General features: G+C 35.9%; 1 protein-coding gene across 1 annotated transcript; it reads left to right on the forward strand.

The window, feature by feature from the left end:
* Window positions 1-1753: 1753 nt before the first annotated feature.
* LOC141438486 (phosphatidate phosphatase LPIN3-like) lies at window positions 1754-17111 on the forward strand. The gene is made up of 2 exons (XM_074102382.1): window positions 1754-1920; window positions 16705-17111. Exon 2 carries the CDS (start codon window positions 16863-16865, stop codon window positions 17109-17111), a length of 249 nt encoding a protein of 82 aa, XP_073958483.1. The 5' UTR covers window positions 1754-1920; window positions 16705-16862.
* The last annotated feature ends 2407 nt before the right edge of the window (window positions 17112-19518 follow it).

Raw genomic sequence — 19518 nt, forward strand, 5'->3', positions numbered from 1 at the left:
CACCTCTGAGTTTTTCGAAATTCATGTGCAAAATTACATTAATTTACCACAAGCTTTTTCGGCGAAGGAAAACATCGTAAGGAAACCTGCACAAACCTGCAAAGAGATTCAATGGTGTGTGTGAAGTTCCCAATACGCACTGGGCCCGCGTGGGAACTACGGCCCAAGCCCTCTCATTCTGAGAGGAGGCCTGTGCCCAGCAGTGGATCGTATATAGGCTGAGATGATGATGATGATCAAATATAAACATTAGTCAAAATAAATAAAGGCTTTTAATTAGGGATAGGCCGAATATTCGTTTCATATTCAGTATTCGGCAGATTTACCGAATAGTCGTTCGTATTCGTCCGAATATTCGGCTAAATAGGTTTTTATAGCGGCAACATTTCTTATTGTTATTTTTACTAATTATGTGTCATTGCTGTTATAAATAAATTATTTTCTTTCTTTCTTTCTTTCTAAATCACCGAATGTTCAGCAAAGTGGTACTCAAATTTTTTACTGTAAGTACGTAGGTATTGAGCCATGTATGAGTTGAGTGTTAAATGTGTTATTTTTATGAGGTACAGCGAGGCTTTATGTTTTAGTTGACACTGTTGGTTTATTTTATTTCCAATAAGAGCAGATAAAAGATGATTAAGTATTAATAAAAACCTATAGAAAAGAAAGATTTTGTATTTTTATAATTAAATAATATGTTAATTTAATCGATCAGGTCTATATTGTGCGAAATTAGGAAGATATTGGTTTAATGAAGAGTTAAAGTAAATTGATTAAATTACAACATTTAAAAAAATAAAAATGAATCATATTACTAGTTTCTACTTAGGAATCAATTATGCTGAATATTCGGTTCGGTAAAAGTTTTACCTAACATTCGGTGAAACCCATGTTTGGCCCATCTCTACTATTCTATCAAGTATTTAACATTGAAAGTGCCACAGGGATGACCGTGAACTACGATTACCTACTCTAACATACGATCCTGGTTCTCAAAAAGAGCTTTCTGTATTCGGATGCACTTATGAAAATAGGTGAGGTTGAAAATAGCCTGCATGGCTTCGAGAAAAGTAAGGTACGGCCATGCCTTTGTTAGACAGACACACGGACTTCATATAAACAAGTTTCATTCTTCAAATAAAATTGTTTATATTATTACAATTAATCATGTCTGTGATTAGACAGCATGCGACGAGAAGGTTTTGTTCTGCTCGACTTGGCGGGGGCACTGCCGTGCCCCCAGATAACGTGTGCATCATCTGTGACAAAAAATATATTAGGCAATGACCACATTGTTCATGGGAAAACGTATCAGCTTGTTTGTGGGCACATAACCTATTTTGACCTAAATGCTCCCTAAATGTTACCCCTCAAGAAGTGACAGATACTCCCTCGGGCAGTCAGGTAAGAGTGTTTTCACATTATCCGATCCCATATCGGTATCGGACGACGATACGATATCGGGGCAAGTAAAATGTATGAAATGTACACAGGAAATGTAGCTTTCTTTAGTGTGTCTTTCACATTGTCCGGCCTGATATCGGATATCGGAGCCGACGCCGATACGTTCACGGCACCATCGGACGCCCGTGGGCTGTCAGACGATAAAGCGTATTATTGTTCCTACTATTTCGATGCGATAAAGTTTGTGTGTGTGCTATGCGTGTATCTATATTATTATTTTAAAGTGTGTCCTAGTGTGTCTTATTTTATTATTTTAGCATGGCAACGTTGCCTTTTATGTGTCAGTGTCACAGAGTGTCAGTAAATAAAAGTCATATTGTCATCGATCACTCACTGCATCACTGTATTCTCGTAAATAAAAATTTAATTATCTGGTCTTACAAGGATTTTGGTGTTGATCTCTTCTTTGTGTGAAAAGGTGTCTCTTCGACTCATTGCAGACCTAAAATGTGATTGGTGAGTAGTACTCTTACTCGAGGAATTTCGTATACGTAATAATATGCTTTGTTCTTTAATTCTGTGTCTTGCAATACATTTTTACATCTATCATGGTACATGTATGAAAAACCTTCACTAGAAAAAACTACATTTAATGATTAATTTAGTTCCATTCATTGATATAAAACTCACAAGAAAAAACAGCCCTCTGAACAGTTTCATTTCCAATAATATTGCCTGTCAATTCAATTTTCCAATTATATACTCCAAGCACATAGAATGTTGTAAAAGTGAATTGCCTATGGATATAACAAATTATTTAAATAACTTGCTTTAAATTATCTTTTTCTCTTTTATTTTTAAAACAACTTAATACTTACAAATAAATCATTGTTAGATAACATAGTTTTGATTTCTTTTGTTTCTATGCTCCCATTTTTTTGTTAGTCAAGGTAGTGCTACTTGAACAAGGTATTATTGTGAATAATGAGGGTATATTGGAATATGCAAAGTTATAAGTTTGGAGCTCTCACTCTTGTTAGAATTATGTTTTGTTTAAAAACATTAGATTTATTGCTGGACTTGTATGTTTCTTGAATAATAATTTTAAACAGTAACTTAAGTTTGAGATACCACTTTTGTCTTAGTTTTTAATTAAATTAGAAGTAAAGTATTTACTGTGACATGAACTCCAGCCTGTTATCCCTTTCGAACCCAGCCAAGTATGAAAAGAGTTACGACAATGGACATAAAGTACAATCCATGTCAAGTTAAAATTCGAAAGTAAGAGTTACAACAGTGGACCTTATGTACAGTCATATCAAATTCTAAGTCAAATATAATTAACCAGCACAATTGTATCAACTGGGTTTCGAAAGGGCTATATCACAAATCACAGAATTGTAATTTTTTATATGAGAAACTTACCAATTATGAAAAATAGCATTTGTGACCTGTGGTATTAAATATATAGGCCAGGGCCTGGTTTATCAAAGGATATGGAAATTGTGTTACCTTGGGAATATATATTGTGTTCTTAGATGCTTTAGTTTAACTTGCAAAGTTTGTTGTTCACTGTTTGAGGTGAAATCTTTTAATTCATTCACCTTTAGTAATAGAATTGACCTTAAATTTGGTAATAACTGTAGATGCTGCTTGCAATCAAAGTAAATCAATGCATAATTGCCTTGTCAATAAATAAAAAAATAACTTTTTACTTACAAGTCAAAAAAAAAAATACACTGAGGATCACAATTTCTACTCAGTAGAAGCTTTAAATTTTTTTCTTTGTAATTTCACTGTATATACATTTTTTTTTTATTCAAGTGTGTTTTTGTGTATGTTCGTCTGTCTTTCACGCCGTAACAGAGCGACGGATCGACGTGATTTTTGGTATAGAGATAGTTTATGGGCCTGAGAGTGACATAGGCTACTTTTTATCCCGGAAAAATGCACAGTTCCCAAGGGAACAGCGCGCGATAACCGAATTCCACGCGGGCGAAGCTGCAGGCAAAAGCTAGTATATATAATAAAATAATAAAAAAATAATAGTTGTGATTTAAATATAGGGGATGGAATATTTATTATATTGTGAGTAATAATTAACATACTTAGAATCAGGATACCTGCTTTACATGACCTGATTCACATCACAATATTCTAGTGCCGTAACCACTTTCACTAGGTATTATTAGTGATGAGATGACTATGGGACTATACATTAGACATGGTCTGTTACACACTGGTTACCTTTTTTTTACAATGCAATGGTTGAAAGCTCTATAGCTATATGTATATTTCTATAAATATCAACTTCTTGAACAGTAAAAATGTTTGTATTTGAAAATAAATTTGAATTTGAACGGTGTTGTTTTAGTTACATACTAGCATTTATCCGCGGTTTCGCACGCGTGAACCAATAGGTCTCGCAATTAAATTGAAATTCCCAGAGCTCGCAAAAAATCCGTAGGAATTCCCAAAACTTACATTGTGGATCTCATTGCAAGAAAAAGAGCCATGCCAATTATAGGATTTTATTGGACTCCATGGAAATATGAGGATAAAAAGTAAAAGATCACATTCCGGACATCCAGCTAACTTACATACCTTTCATGCAAATCTGTCTAGTTGTTTTAGTGTCAAGGAGTAACAAACATACTCGCGCGCGCGCGCGCGCGCACACACACACACACACGCACGCACGCACGCACGCACGCACGCACGCACGCACGCACGCACGCACGCACGCACGCCCGCACGCACGCACCCCGATGTTCCCACGCGTTAGGGATAAAATCTCGAACTAATAACCGCTGAGCTTAGAGTCATGAAATTTGGTATGTAGATAGCTGGACATCTGGAATAACACATAGGCTACTTTTTATCCCGATATTCCCACGGGATAGGGACAAAATCTTAAAATAACCGCTGGGCTTAGTCATGAAATTTGGTATGTAGATAGCTGGACATCTGGAATAACACATAGGCTACTTTTTATCCCGATATTCGCACGGGATAGGGATAAAATCTCGAAATAACAACCGCTGGGTTTAGAGTCATGAAATTTGGCATGTATTTTAACCCTAAACTTGGCAGCGTATCTAATAAGATACATAATTTTTGATCATCTTTTTGTATTTTTTTTTAAGTTAATTTTGTTAGCTCTACAAGAATCCAACGATTCTTGAATTCAGTACACTTGTCTCAACTTGCCAAGTTTAGGGTTAATTTAACGTCAGTGAAAACCACGATGTAATTTTAGGGAATTCCCACGAGAATTTAATAAAATCCCGGAATTTCAATTCCATTGCTGTATCTAATGATTTAGGCGTGCAAAGCCGCGGGTAAATGCTAGTTGTTATATTATATAATAATGTTTTGATTATACAGAATGTTAAGCAGGTTGTGTGTCAAACGACAAGGGTAGGCCTTGTAGGGTTATTTTTATAAGATGTTGGGCCAATTATCACCCACACCCACAGTCCCACCCAGTCTTATTTAAATATCTTTTAATTTTAAATTTCATATTTGTCAATATTTTACATACCTTTCATGCAAATCTGTCTAGTTGTTTTAGTGTCAAGGAGTAACGAACATACTCGCGCACACACACACATACACATTCACAAACTTAATGGCAGTAAGAAATGTTATATATAACAATGTTTTGATTATACGCAGGATGTTAAGCAGGTTGTGTGTCAAACGACAAGGGTAGGCCAATCAGGGGACTATCAGAGCTAGAAAGCTGTAATTTTGCACGAATATATGTAAACTATGCCGACAAAATGGTACAATAAAAAAAACTAAAAAAAATTTTTTTTGTGTACCTTACATAGACGTAAAGTGGGGGTGCTTTTTTTTCTCATCCAACCCCATAGTGTGGGGTATCGTTGGATAGGTCTTTTAATACCATTAGGGGTTTTTTCGATTCAGTGATTTGTTTGCGAAATATTCAACTTTAAATATCAAATTTTCATTTAAATCGAGCTTTCCCCCCTTCTTTAAAATCTAAACCGGTGAGTGGAAAAAACTGAAAACATTCAGGATGGTAGTAAGTATATCAAACTTACAAGGAAATCTATAACGGCTAAGTTTGCTTGAGAATTATTAGTAGTTTAAGAGTAAATTATAGCAGCCTAAGGTATAAAATGTACCTAAACTTGGAAGATTTCGTATAAAATACGAAATCCTTAGAAAATATTACTTATTTTTTTCGTAATGGCTACGGAACCCTATTTTGGACGTGTCCGACACGCTCTTGGCCGGTTTTTATTTTTCCGTATTTTCATTCATAAAAACCTTCTCATGACAATAATGAACACAACAAAAAACGAATTAGCGAAATCCCGTCCGTTAGATTCCCGAGTTTTGCGCTTACCAAGACATTTTACGATTTTAGAGATTATAGATTATTGACATTGTATGCCTTAACCTACACTATAAGAAAGAATACTTACACCAGTTCAAGCATACTAATAACTGCAATAAAAACATAACACAATCTAGCTAGAGCATATTTAGATAGAACGCTTTTCTTTGTTAAATATACGTAAATAATGTGTGGTGTGTATGTATGTACCTACTGAAGAAAGAAGCTACATACTTAAGCTAGAGGTTGAAATTGGGTCATACATAAGGATATACATTCAGCCATTCTCTTTATTGGACATTATTAATTTGTGGTAAGGTAAAGGAGGACGTGATACATACGTACAGTTAACGTCATAAATAAGTGATCACTTTTGTACCTTGTCACTTTAACGTCATGTATGAAAAGCCATACGAAATAGTGTAACGACTTAAAGCGACAAGGTACAGAAATGACCAGTTACTTATGTATGACATTGACTGTACCTAAACGTAATTCTTTTTGAGTACGGTTTAACTATGCGCTCGCCCCTTAAATATGTGATAATTGTATTAAGTACCTATCTAATATCTATATTTCAAAAACATGTTTTGTTTTTCCGCTTGCGGTGTGGCGTGACAGGAGCGATTTCTTGAGTATGCGCATTTGTAGAAGGTCACTACGACGATAACATTTGTTTATGCGCGCGCGCTGCTTTCGTTGCGTAGCCAGCTTAAAACGCAGTTTTGGTTTCTAAGGAAGTCATGATACGGTTGAAAGTAGGTCGTTAGTTAAATTTATTTGGACGACGGCGGGAGTCATTGTGGCCTTGTTGTTCGCTAAAATAATACGCAACAGGCTCACGCTGCGCCATCGCAGTCCGCTAATCGAGCACTACGTCACGACACACCCATTTGCTAGACAAATAAGGTGCCTGTAGTTTGATACAACTACAAGCAGTATGTTTAGATTGTTTTGCAAACATTGTAAACAACTTAAGTAGGTAACATGTTTCGAAACAAAAACAAATGAGTCATATTTTGAAATATTCCCAGATAATTTTTCAAGTGAAGAAGATAACACTTTTTGGGGTTCCGTAAAACGGAAACCTTATAGTTTCGCCATGTCTGTCTGTCCGTCTGCGGCTTTGCTCAGGGACTATCAATGCTAGAAAGCTGTAATTTTGCACGAATATGTATGTAAAAATATGCCCACAAAATGGTACAATAAAAAGTTAAAAAAATTTTTAGAGTACCTCCAAAGTCAAAATATCTTTATTAAGTTTAGGCTATAACTAGCACTTATGAATGTAAAAAAAAATCTCCCACCGGTTAGGAAAAACCTCTGTTGAGAAGAGTCGGGCAAGAAACTCAACGATGTATATTTTTTAAACAGATTTACAATATTATTAAATTGTCTATAGATTTATAGATGGTATTTAACACAACTTTATTTTTAGCATAGACTCCCATAGACGTAAAGTGGGGGAGATTTTTTTTTTCTCGTCCAACCTTGTAATGTGGGGTTAAAACCATGAGGGGGTTGCTAATACGATTTTTCGATTCAGTGGTTTTTTTGCAAAATATTCAACTTTAAAGTGCAAATTTTCATTAAAATCGAGCGTCCCCATCCCCCCCCCGGCCCTCTAAAATCTAAACCCGGGGGTGGAAAAATTTGAAAAAAATCAGGATGGTTGTAAGCATATCAAACTTACAAGGAAAACTATAATGGTTAAGTTTTCAGTAAATAGCAGCCTAAGGTATAAAATATACCTAAACTAGGAATATTCCGTGCAAAATAAGAAATCCTTAGAAAAATATTTCTTAAATTATTCGTAATGGCTATGGAACCCTATTTCGGGCGTGTGCGACACGCTCTTGGCTGGTTTTTAATTTAGTGTATATAATCTATTAATTTTTATGCTGTTTGGAATATTTAATTTCTGTCCTAATTTTACACGAAATTATGATTGAAACAATTGGGATGCACCAAAAAAAATAACCTATAGTTTTTATTTTATTTTTGGAAAGAATAGGATATTGTAAGATACCATTTTCATTGATTTTGAATTTGGATGAGTATTTATTTTTTTATATTTAGTAGGACCATTGCCTTTATGTGGGAATTCTGACAATAATTCAAGCACGCCTTAGGGTCCTAAATGAACAATGACAAATAGTTTTATTTATTTCTCTTCTTTTAGCTTCGATAATTCCTACGTTTGATAATAAAAATATATCTTTTATTAAAATCTGCATATCCTAAATGAACAATGACTTTTAGCTTCGATAATTCCTACGTTTGTAATCTGTACTTTTGTATTTACTTGTAACGTAGTAATTTAATAATTTAATTTGTAAAAATACATTGGAAATACTTGTATACATTTCGGACTTTACGATAAATGACAACTGTTTAAAGCCGGGTGCGCATCATGTGATTAAAGTTCTATCTTTGTCACTCTTTGCTATTATAAGCAGGACAGCAACATTTCAAACAGTCAATTTGCTTAAGAGTGTAGACCTGCTTTATAACTGCCTTTGAGACGAGACACTCTAGGGGTCAAATGAGGGCCATTACTTAAATTTTGTTTATTTTATTCAGTTTATCACATTTTTGGAATCTGATTTCTGAAAACGCTTCACAAAGCCTATTTCTCCGAATGGTTTTCGATTTATTATATGTTGTCAAAAATTGGGACATCCCAATTCCGTGAATCATAAGTATGACTTAATAATTCAGCCTTTTTGATGCGCATTGAGTTAAACATTTGGGGATTTATATTATTATCCGATCGTACCTAAGTATTTGTTAATTGTTACATAATTTGAAATATATATCTTCAAAATGTGAATAATAGCTCCTCACCTCGAGGTCTAACCAAAGCTACCGTCACATTTTATCTACAATTGTACAACTACTATGTGTTCCTGCAGTACATTCTGATGCCACCCAACCCATGAGGAAATGAGAAAACAAAAAGACACTGACACACTTACTAAACTGCCTATCTTAATATATTATTATGTAACTCCTACTTACGCCTATTACGTTACAGATAAAAAATCGACAGCTCAAACTAATCCAAATCATGGTTTCCTAAAGTCGATCAGTACAGGTTAGACATCAGATGTAAATAAAGTAGAATAAGATATACCTAATTCCGTCTCCATGTTTGGGAGAAAACATGCTTTCGCAATGACGTTATGAGATCCACAGGCGTCACGCCACATCGCGCGACGCTCGTACGATGCGAGGCTTCCCTGACCACGGCCGGCGCAGGCGGGGCTCGCGTGTCGAACCATTTCGCTCACTGGCCAATCGTGAATAATTCGATCGCCTTGAGTTTCTAACTTGACTGACAAAGAATACAAACTGATTCAGCTATTTCGGTAGTTTAAGTTTATTGACGAGGTCGTATGTTAAGCAAATTGAAGAAGGATAAACAGAACACACCTCCGTCTAAAGTATTTTGCAAATTAGATTCAAGGATATAGGTATAAGCACGTAAATGTTATCTTTCTGTTGACGACTATCTAAAATAGCAAAGTTGATTTAATAACAATAAGAAACGTAATCGGTATGCCATATTTTCCTTATAGGTAGATTTTGATTTTTGGACACAATCATAAATTAATAATAAATGCTGTTTACGTATGGCAATAGCGAACTACTTAAATTGCCCTCATGATTACTCGCTATACGTTTCGCAAAACTTTCTCCGCACGCATGCAATCTTTCCTTCAAGGCATGTGCGTTTTCGTTTTATTTTATACTTATGTATTTTATTTTCATTGCTTCTTACTCCTTCCTTACCAATATTATATTGTGAGAAAGTAACTCTGTCTGTCTGTGTGTCTGTTACCTCATCGCGCTTAAACCGCTGAACCGCTTTATTATTGAGATGTTGGAGACCCTCTGGAAAGGACATAGGTAGCTTTTATCCCGGAAAATTGCGTAGTTCCCGCGGGATAGCGATAAAAACATTTCTCGTAACGGAGTCGAGGGCAACAGCTATCCTTATTTAAAAATGCGAGGGTCTCCCTGTCTGTTATCTCTTCACACTTGAACCGATTTAGATGAAATTTGGTATGGAAATATTTATAGCCCTTGGAAATATGCTTCATGTTAACGTTTAGATTCGTAGTCGGCAATACATCTTCACTTTTCATTTGGCTATTAGTTATTTCAAAATATTCTTTTGGTAGACTGGTGCTTAGTTTGATTATTATCTAGTAACGACATCGTTGACTTCTATGCTCCCACTCAGAAAATCGTAGTTGACCACGTGAATTACCTATTGTTAAATTATTTACATGAAGATGTTTACCTAATCTTGAAGCCCTCGCACTTGGGGGACTGTGTAGTAGAGCAGCCATACCTGTTATGCCATATTATAGCCATATGTGTATGTGAACGTGATATCTACATCCGTCGGTCGACGTCACAGCCAGCTCGGGGCTCGGCTGATTTTGTGCGGTCGGTTGCTTTGCTCAGGCGGTTCGCAACGCAACACAGTGTGCTGGTAGAGTCGGCGCGCACACCACGCGTCGGAGTCATACCTTAGATCGGTACAGTGCGCGAACTTGCATCTGACAACGTCGATCGCAAGCGGCAAACAATAGAACTGTTTGTGCCTTAGGAAGTTTACTGTGATATTGTTTATAAAACGAAGCCAGTTTTTCTAAGGTAATGTCAAAGATCGCTGGTGTGGTTGACACCTGTTCGCGCATGGTGACTTTTGTACGTTTGATGATCTATTCTACTGACATAATTGCTAAATGCTTTATTATCCATTCACCTACATTTATAGAAATAGTAATAAGTTACACTTATCGATTTAGCAATGGAATTTAAATGTTAGCAAACTGATTAAACATTAAAATAAGTGATTGATAATAGAATATCGAATTCAAAGCACGCTTATATACGCTTTCGTGTGGTTTTAATAGTGTGTCGTATTTATTCTCAATAAAAGATGACTAAAAATGTCGCAGTAGGTATTACAAATTGGCCCTTTTAGTCATTTTCTGGCTGAAAATTTGCAAACGACAGAAAGGAAACCATCACCGGTCCTGAGTTTACCGTAACCCCTTGAACTGCATCACTACATGCAACCACATGATTCATTGCTTGTGCTCACAAATTTATTGTCCTCCTTTGTGCGAGATAATGTTGACCTAACAAACCGTAACTGAATCCGCATCGGGTCAGAGTGCAATGTCCACTTTGCATAACAGTTTCAAATACTTAATACTTGTGTAGGCATCGCGCAATAGGATATCTTTATATTTTATATTCGAATGTTCCTTTATTATTGAAATGCTGCTTTGTCTAAATCTAATCTGCCTGTTTTGAACTTCGTCAAGACACATGACACAACACAATACATTGTTATTCTGGGTAAGGGAATTATCCTACACGACTCACTAAACGTGTACAGTTATTTACAATCGTATTTACGTGGAAAACTACAAATATACGAACACTAATCTCACTGCTACGAAAAGCTAGTCTATTGGTAATTAATTAATTAAGTTGCTTAGGATTAGTCCTGACCTGACTACGTGTCGAGAATCGCCTTGTATATTTTAATCCCTACTATACATACTTAAGATACATACTTAGTAAAAATGAAAAAGTTTTATTTGTGCCTTTGAGAGGATTGTAAGGTAAAAAAGAAAAATAGCATTTTCATATAAACAGCGATAACGGTTCCCAACTTCTATAAACGTGAATTAAATTTACAAATTTTTGATATTTTGTCAATTAAAACAAAAACCACGTTGGTACGTTTTTCTTTTTAACTGACTTCAAAAAAGGAGGAGGTTATGAATTCGGTTGTTTTTTTTTGTTACCTCAGAAGAACTCCGTCATTTATGAACCGATTTTAATTTTTTTTTGCGTTCGTCTAGGAATGTTTTCAATTAGGTCCCATAAGCACCAAATCAAGATCTGATGATTATATCTTAAGGAAATCGAGGGAACTCTTCAAATGTTGCAGGGACACCTGTAGTAAATTGGATTTGCTCTTGTAAATCATCATTTGGAGAAGTGGAACTGATGATGAAGACCACAGTTTACCATCGGAGTTACTACTCAATAACAAGTATTTCATTAACGGGTTGAATTTTAATTAGTTTAAAACAGTTGCTAAGCAATTTATGCTCCTCGTAACGTATATATGGTAAAACGGGTGGTGAAGCACCAGGACTCCTCAATAATGAGCGTCTCTGCATTGGAAAAAGCAATCTTTCGTAAAAGGTGACGACCAGTTGATATTAAACCATTGTATCTTAGATTATTTACACTAAAAAGCGCAAAATAAAATTGTAGAACAAAAAGTTGAACCGACTACAAAAAATCATGAAAATAATTTTCTACCAGTCTGAAGTCGGTCGGTGTCTCAGCACGAGCCAGCAGGAGTGATTGAAGCCCAATATAAAGTCCGTGATTGAGGTAGATGGCTATAGGTCCACTCCTGCTGGCTCGTGCTGAGACACCGACCGACTTCAGACTGGTAGAAAATTATTTTCATGGTTTTTTGTAGTCGGTTCAATTTTTTGTTATTTTTTTTTTTTAAACATTGGTTGATTAGAAATACATAGTGTACGAAAACCTAGCTTTAGCCACTGAATAGATAGTAGGTGTGTACTAGTGTGGACTGACAAAATATTAAAAATTGATAATATCCGCCATGGTTTAGTTAGGGGATGGAAGCATTTATCGCCATTTGTATGAGAAACTACACAATCCTCTTAAATTCTACTAAAAGATCTATGAGAATTAAGCAGGCACACGTTTATTGCGTGTGATTTATGTACCTAGACGTAGAAAGTAAGATGAGTAAGGCTCCGTTTCCACCAGAGAGGTGCGAGTATGTTTTGCGGGCAAGGAATGTGTTTTTCACACAGGTTTTTCATGAACCAATAGAAGCGCTTTTTACCTATCCTCGCTCCGCTCAGTGTTTCCACTAGAGATGTGCTGGGCGAGAATGGTAAATGAAGCGTTTCCATAGTTCAAGAAATCAAATTCCTCGCAACACATCCTCGCACCGCACATCTCTGGTGAAACGCAGCCTAAATAGAATGGGTTTATATTATAGATAATTCCAATCCATTTAGCATTTCCAACGTCTGTCATAAAGATACCAACAAATGTTATAAGTAATAAAATAACGTATCTACCTGTATGGCAAAATTGCAATGTTGATTCTCAGAAGTCATTAATGTTCTTGTTGTTTTTATTCGCATCAATTACCATCACATAATATGTGTATGTCACTGTGAAGAAACGTTTGGAATCGAATGACGATGGATTTGATTATGTACGGGGACTAACATTATTTGATTGACGCTCGTTTACAAAAGGTAAGATTAACTGAAAACTGAACTGTTACGGAGTATTTATCGACAAAATCTAAACAGGGAAAAACCAACGTGAATCATATTGCAATATTAGCTTTACCTGCGTATCTTGCGTGTATTTAGTCCGTAAAATGGAAGAAGATGCATCCCTGAGGTCGTGGATAATTTTCTCAAAGGTCAGCACTTGGTCGATCGATTGTCACGTGTGTTCCGCATGTGTTATCACCACGTGAAGATCGCAACGCTTGCGGTTAAGACAAACATGTCGATATAAGGTTTCAATAGGCAGTATCACTGCAGTAGCAATGGATGCACAAAGTACATTGTAGTGGTGGTTGGTATCGTATCGTATATGTATCCGTAGCTAAGTAATCGATATGATTCGTTCGTACCAATTCATTATTGTCGTTGTTGTAGGTACCTTTATTCAAAATACACCTTAAGTACAAGCTTTTATTTAGTTTCACCTGTCCCATTGTCTGTCTGTCTGGCTGTAATCAGGTCTTGCAAGTTAAATTTGACCAACTTCCAGTAAACAGATTGACTTCAAATTTGGAATATATGTGTAAATCGCATGACAGTACAATAATCTAGTAGTGACATCCTGGTCTGGTAGTCCAGCCAGGATCGTCTCCGCAGGACGGAACTCTTTAACGGTTACTAGCATCAACTTGAAATTTGGTATACAAATGTAGTTTGGGTGACAATGCAAGTACAGTCAACAAAAAGTACAGTCAAGCAAAAAAGCTGGTATAAAAATATTTTTTTTATGGTTGTTATTGTAAGAATATTCTAACAAGCCGAAACATAGCTAGGTTAAATTGTTCTGTTTTTTAACCCCCGAAGCGAAAAGAGGGGTGTTATACCTACATAAGTTTGACCGCTATGTGTCTGTCTGTGGCACCGTAGCTCTTAACCCGTCACGCATCCTAGAGACTACATTTGACCCTAACTTTTTTTGTGCGGGAAATGTCCTAGAGATTTCCGGCACAAAAAAAGTTAGGGTCTAATGTAGTCTCTAGGACGCGTGACGGGTTAAACGGGTGGACCGATTTGAATGCGATTTTTTTTATTTGAAAGCAGGCTTTCTAGCGATGGTTCATAATTATGTTTTATCAAAATCGGTTCAGCCGTTTTTGAGATATTAAACTTTGAAGTGATAATGTCGGGGGTTTTCCAACGTTTTGTTGGTTAGGTTATAGAGTTCCAGCGTCTAGCTTCGTACTCGGTCATCAGATCAGCTTGATGGTACCATACTATCATCAGAATTAAGCAGAATGGCCAAAGCGGCCCCTGTGAGGAATAGTTGAATTAGCAAATGTCACTAGTAATCACTCCAACTTTCAGCCCTCACTGTCACAGAGATAATGTTAAAAAACTTTTTTTTTCATTATTTTTCAAACTCGTTTTTCTCCTAATCCATGGCAGCTAAAGCATCGAAACAAAAATACAGCTAAGTGGTTTGAGTGGTACCTTACAATTTTATTAATATAAAAATAAAAAATGACAACTTATTTTTTGACAGCTCTTTCCAACAAGTTTTTTTAAAGGTACACCTACGAAAAGTATTAGTTACTACCAAACGAAAAACCAATTGATTATAATTGGTGCAACATACTGAAAAAAAAAACTAGCGAAAGTATTCAAGTATCACTATTTCTCCAAATGGTTTTCGATTTATTATTTGTTGTCAAAAATTGGGACATCCCAATTGGCCTCGACCCAATGAACTTATTATATTATAACCAATGTATTTTTACTGTGTTTTTACAAATAAAGTTAATTTGAATTTAGAAATGGCAGAAAATAATGTTTTTTTTTAAACCAGTAGAGTTTTCATTTGTAAAGCTTAATAAGGAATTTCTAATACATATAATTAACTTATATAACGAATAGGTACTCTTAATAATTACATTGTTACGTTCCTTCCCTATATCCATATGTAATGTCAATATTTGCCTAGCTGTTAGAGCCTATGTTATTTGTCTCCAGTGGCTAGTTGATATACCTACTCACGACAAATTTTGCAAATTTTCCGTATTTTATCTCCGTACTCATTGAACTTGGTGCCCTTGGTACTAAAATTAGGTCTGACTTCTGGCAGCTGCTGCCATTCAAGTTTGACGTACTCGTCCGTGAACACTGGACACCTGCCACGTACAGTACCCCTGTAGTGTAGATCTAATTACACCCACTAATAAATTGCGTGCAATACAACCTGGTTCCTATAGTTTTTCACTGAAAAATTTAAGTAACTTATTTTAATTAAAAATAATACTTTGACCTGTTTTCTGCGACTGTTAAATCAAAAGGCGCAATTGCAATCTTGATCCAAAGAGAAAGAGCATAAGTGCACACCTGTTATGTGCACTCGTGCTTATTGACGGCTGAGTTGTCTTTTCAAGTTGCGTTAAATCTTAAATCATACTGGCTGATCCGCCGCCTTACGAAATGTGTGTTGTACCATCGATAGATACGGTGAAGTGCGATAGACGAAAATAGTTAATAATGTTTCGTTTGTCTATTGCTCAAGCAGATATTTCGAAAGATGGATAGACTCTCATAGATTATGTGACATAGTTTGCTCGAACATTATATGTGATGTTTTAGATGTACTTATCCAATAGATTTCTTAGTCTAGTCAATTCAAGTATGTAAGTATCATATTTTATAAGTAGGCTATTGGATAGCTTGTCACAGTTTTTACTAAGCGGATTAAGTGGTTGTTTTATATTATAAGTAGGTGTGTAGGCGGGGGCAGAGTCCCCGATTTGGCAGACGTCACGCACGTCGAGGCCGCATGCTTTTCACGAATCGCGCTCCAATGTCACCAGTCCTTGCGATTGGTCGGGAGACATTCCGAGTCATTTTAAAAGCTATAATTAAACTCTTGTCAGTCCTACAGTTTGAATTACCATGGAAATATCACAAGCATACTATTTTACAATACTTAAGGCAACTTAAGTTTCTATCTTCAGAAACGTCTAATTGTACCTAGTTGATGTTTATTAATGCCGTTTGGTAATTTAATTACCAACGTATTCACGTTGCACAAAGTATTTTAATATATCTCGACTGTGCAACATTAAGTAATATCCTGTGCTTGGTGCCTGGCAGTGCATCGACCTAGTATTTCAAGTGATATTTTTATTTGCGTCAGCATGCTGCAGAAGCCATGAGCCAACTGTTTATAAAGGCAATTAATTCGTTAAATAGACCGTTGCAAGTTTCTCCAAACTCACTTTTGTATCACATTTCAATTAATAAATATGTAAATTGGAAAAAAATAGTCGAAATATTGCAAAGAACTTAATTTTTGAAAAATGTAATTCAATTTGTTGACAACTAGGTACATTATTAACGATTATCTAACCTCTATATTATTTTAATGACGTCGTGCCTTATCGTATTTCAAAACGCAAGTGTTCCATTTTGTTTGCCTACTTGCCCATTATCACCTCTTTGTTTTCATTTAAAAAAACAACTAAATTAAACGATAAATAAAAAACAAAGACGAAACTCGTTAGCATAATAACTGTGTCATCTTTAAGATTCATAATTCATAATGAATATCTTTTGTTTCAGGAACTGAACATTAGTTCGAAGACCTCAAGTGACACAATGGGGTAGCGAACGCAGGTTATTGGACTGATTGACTGTTCTGTTTGAGACATTTGTGTTAGTGTGTCTAAACATAGCACGGGACATTATTATCAGATAGTGGTTAGTAACAAAATAGCAACATGTATTCTATGAACTACATTGGGAAGTTCATCGCGAACTTCCGCGAGTTTTACAATGAGATTAACGGTGCGACGCTGACTGGGGCCATCGATGTGGTGGTGGTGGAGCAGCCTGATGGCAGCTTTACGTGCTCGCCCTTCCACGTGCGCTTCGGCAAGCTCGGAGTGCTGCGCTCGCGGTTCAAAGTGGTAAGTCAACTTGATGTAGAGACCTGGAGCTTTACTGTGCTGAAGGCTGAAATGCACTAGTCGTCTATGCTGTCCTAAGCCATGGCCTCTCAAGCAGAGGGTTACCATGAGCTTTTCGGTGTAGAAATACAACGCGAAGAAACCTGGACATTCCTGCGAAGAAATTCAGTGATGGTCACGGCCCAAGCTCTCTTATTCTGTGAGAAGGCCTGTGCTGCGAAGTGAGACGTATCTACGCTAGGCCGAGATGATAATGGTGATGATAGACGTAATTTGAATAGTATTATAAATGAGGTATCGGGTAACTGACATCAAAGAGTTTCTTCTTTTGTTGCTATTATGTCGCGCAAAACACACGACGGCATCTTAATAAGGAAATTGTTCTCTTGAATAACAGCATAATGGTTGAAAATAACGATAGGGTTTGTAAATATTCTTAGAAAAGAAATCGCGAATGCGGTCACAGACACAAACCCATAATTTCACTTGTTTACGTATACCTTATCTATTGTTCTAGTATAATACTATTGTATTTTATGGGGTTTCTAACCAGGATGTATGCGTTTGAGTAAATCCAATCTTTATATTAAGGAACCCCTACCTCTGTCTCTGGAATATTATGAGTGACTAATCAACTGGGTGTGATCGAGTCTTCCGGTCCAATTCTTAAGTGGGTTGTCTTGTTTATAGCTGTCAGTTTATTTAAAATGAGGTACCTTGGTCTTACCAAAACAATGTATCTGGGGCTGAGCAGGGATCAAATCCAGATCCTCTTGATTCCATGATGCTTGCTGCGTGCTTTGCCAGTAGGTACAGTAACTAACCCGAGTAGGTTATACCTACCTACATGGCGAAGTTTTTCAATGTTTTATCGAAACATTTATTTTATTTTTAAATAACGACCAATCTTAGGATTTGTTACTTATAAAATTTTTGTGTTTAGATCATTTCTAACAGGAAAACTTTAAAAATTAAGACTAAAATCGGGTAAACAAATATCCAAGTTTACTAGAATAAGAAGAAGTCTACATGTGACTGTCACATGGTTCCTGAAGCCGGATAAATAAACAGTTCCCGTTCCCACACAATATTCTAGTCCAAAGTCTGAGACGCGGAGTTGGCACAGCGTGTACGGAGTCATTGAATAATAACCGAGACACTTTTGGAAATGACGCGTCATTCAGAGATACACATCAAACTTATCTGCTACTCTCACGATTCATTACTACGGTACTATTCAATGGAAAAAATCAATTGTGTAAACAAATGTGGTGACTGACATTGACACTTGACTGACGACTGGCTGACTGACTGACTGACGTTGGCTCTAGTGATGTGAAAGCTCTTTAAAGATACTTCAATCAGCAGTAAATAATTATTTTGAATTTACTCATATTTCATTATTTAATGTAATCCCTAAGTTTAATTTTTAAAAATGGCGAATCACGTATTCTCTTAGTCCTGTTTAAGAGTCATTCACAATGTTTCCATGTCCCTTTTAACTTAAAAATGTTTAATAGCATTTTCAAGAAGTTTTAGAATTATATCTTCAAATATATACCTTACGTTTCTTCCATACAAACTTACACTTCATGTTCAAAACTTACACTCCCCTTTATACCCCTTTAAGGGTAGAATTTTTAAAATGGTGAAACATGTACATCCACTTATATTTTTAGTCGTATATTTTCACCAAGGTTTATGATGGAGTATTTTAGAATTTAAAGGGTCAGTTAAAATATGGATTAATTTAGTTTTTTTTGCTGCTTAAGTAGCGTAGTAGAAAAAGCCAACCTGAGATATGTGTGCATAGAAGAAATTTGTATCTTGACCCCTGTCCAACAGTGGTGTAGGGGTTATAGTACGCAGTACGGATTGCTGAGGACCTAGGTTCGATTCCCAGCCCTGGTCTCTTTTTCTGGTTTTTCTGTGCATCCATGTCTCAGTTTGTATTTTCGATATAATTTAGAAGAGGCATTTTAAATTTACATAAGACAGGTAAATGAGAGTAGACACAGGGAAGTATTCAATATGATTTTTTGTAAACAATGGACTCCACAGTAAATATGATACTAATATTTTTTGTACAAATTTGAAAATAATATTTTATCGTCCGCTGTATTTCCGCGGTCCTTCGCACACTAATATTAGGTCCAGCAGCTGAAATACCGATTTTTAAAAACGCGCGTTAAAAAAGCAAATATTTCAATTCAATTTATTTATCAATTCACATTACATATAAAATCTATTAAATATAGTATAAATACAAAAAACAACAACTGAAAAACGGTAGAACGATAGGTAAATAACACTTTTCGAAAAAATTTGCTTGAAAAGACAATTAAAAAGTAAAAAATAATTATGTGCTACCTAGCTATTGACGGCTGAGTTGTCTTTTCAAGTTGCGTTAAATCTTAAATTATCTGGCTGATCCGCCGCCTTACTATGTGTGTTGTACCATCGAAAA

This window comes from Choristoneura fumiferana, chromosome 18 (assembly GCF_025370935.1).
Source record: "Choristoneura fumiferana chromosome 18, NRCan_CFum_1, whole genome shotgun sequence".
NCBI classification, from domain to species: Eukaryota; Metazoa; Arthropoda; class Insecta; order Lepidoptera; family Tortricidae; genus Choristoneura; species Choristoneura fumiferana.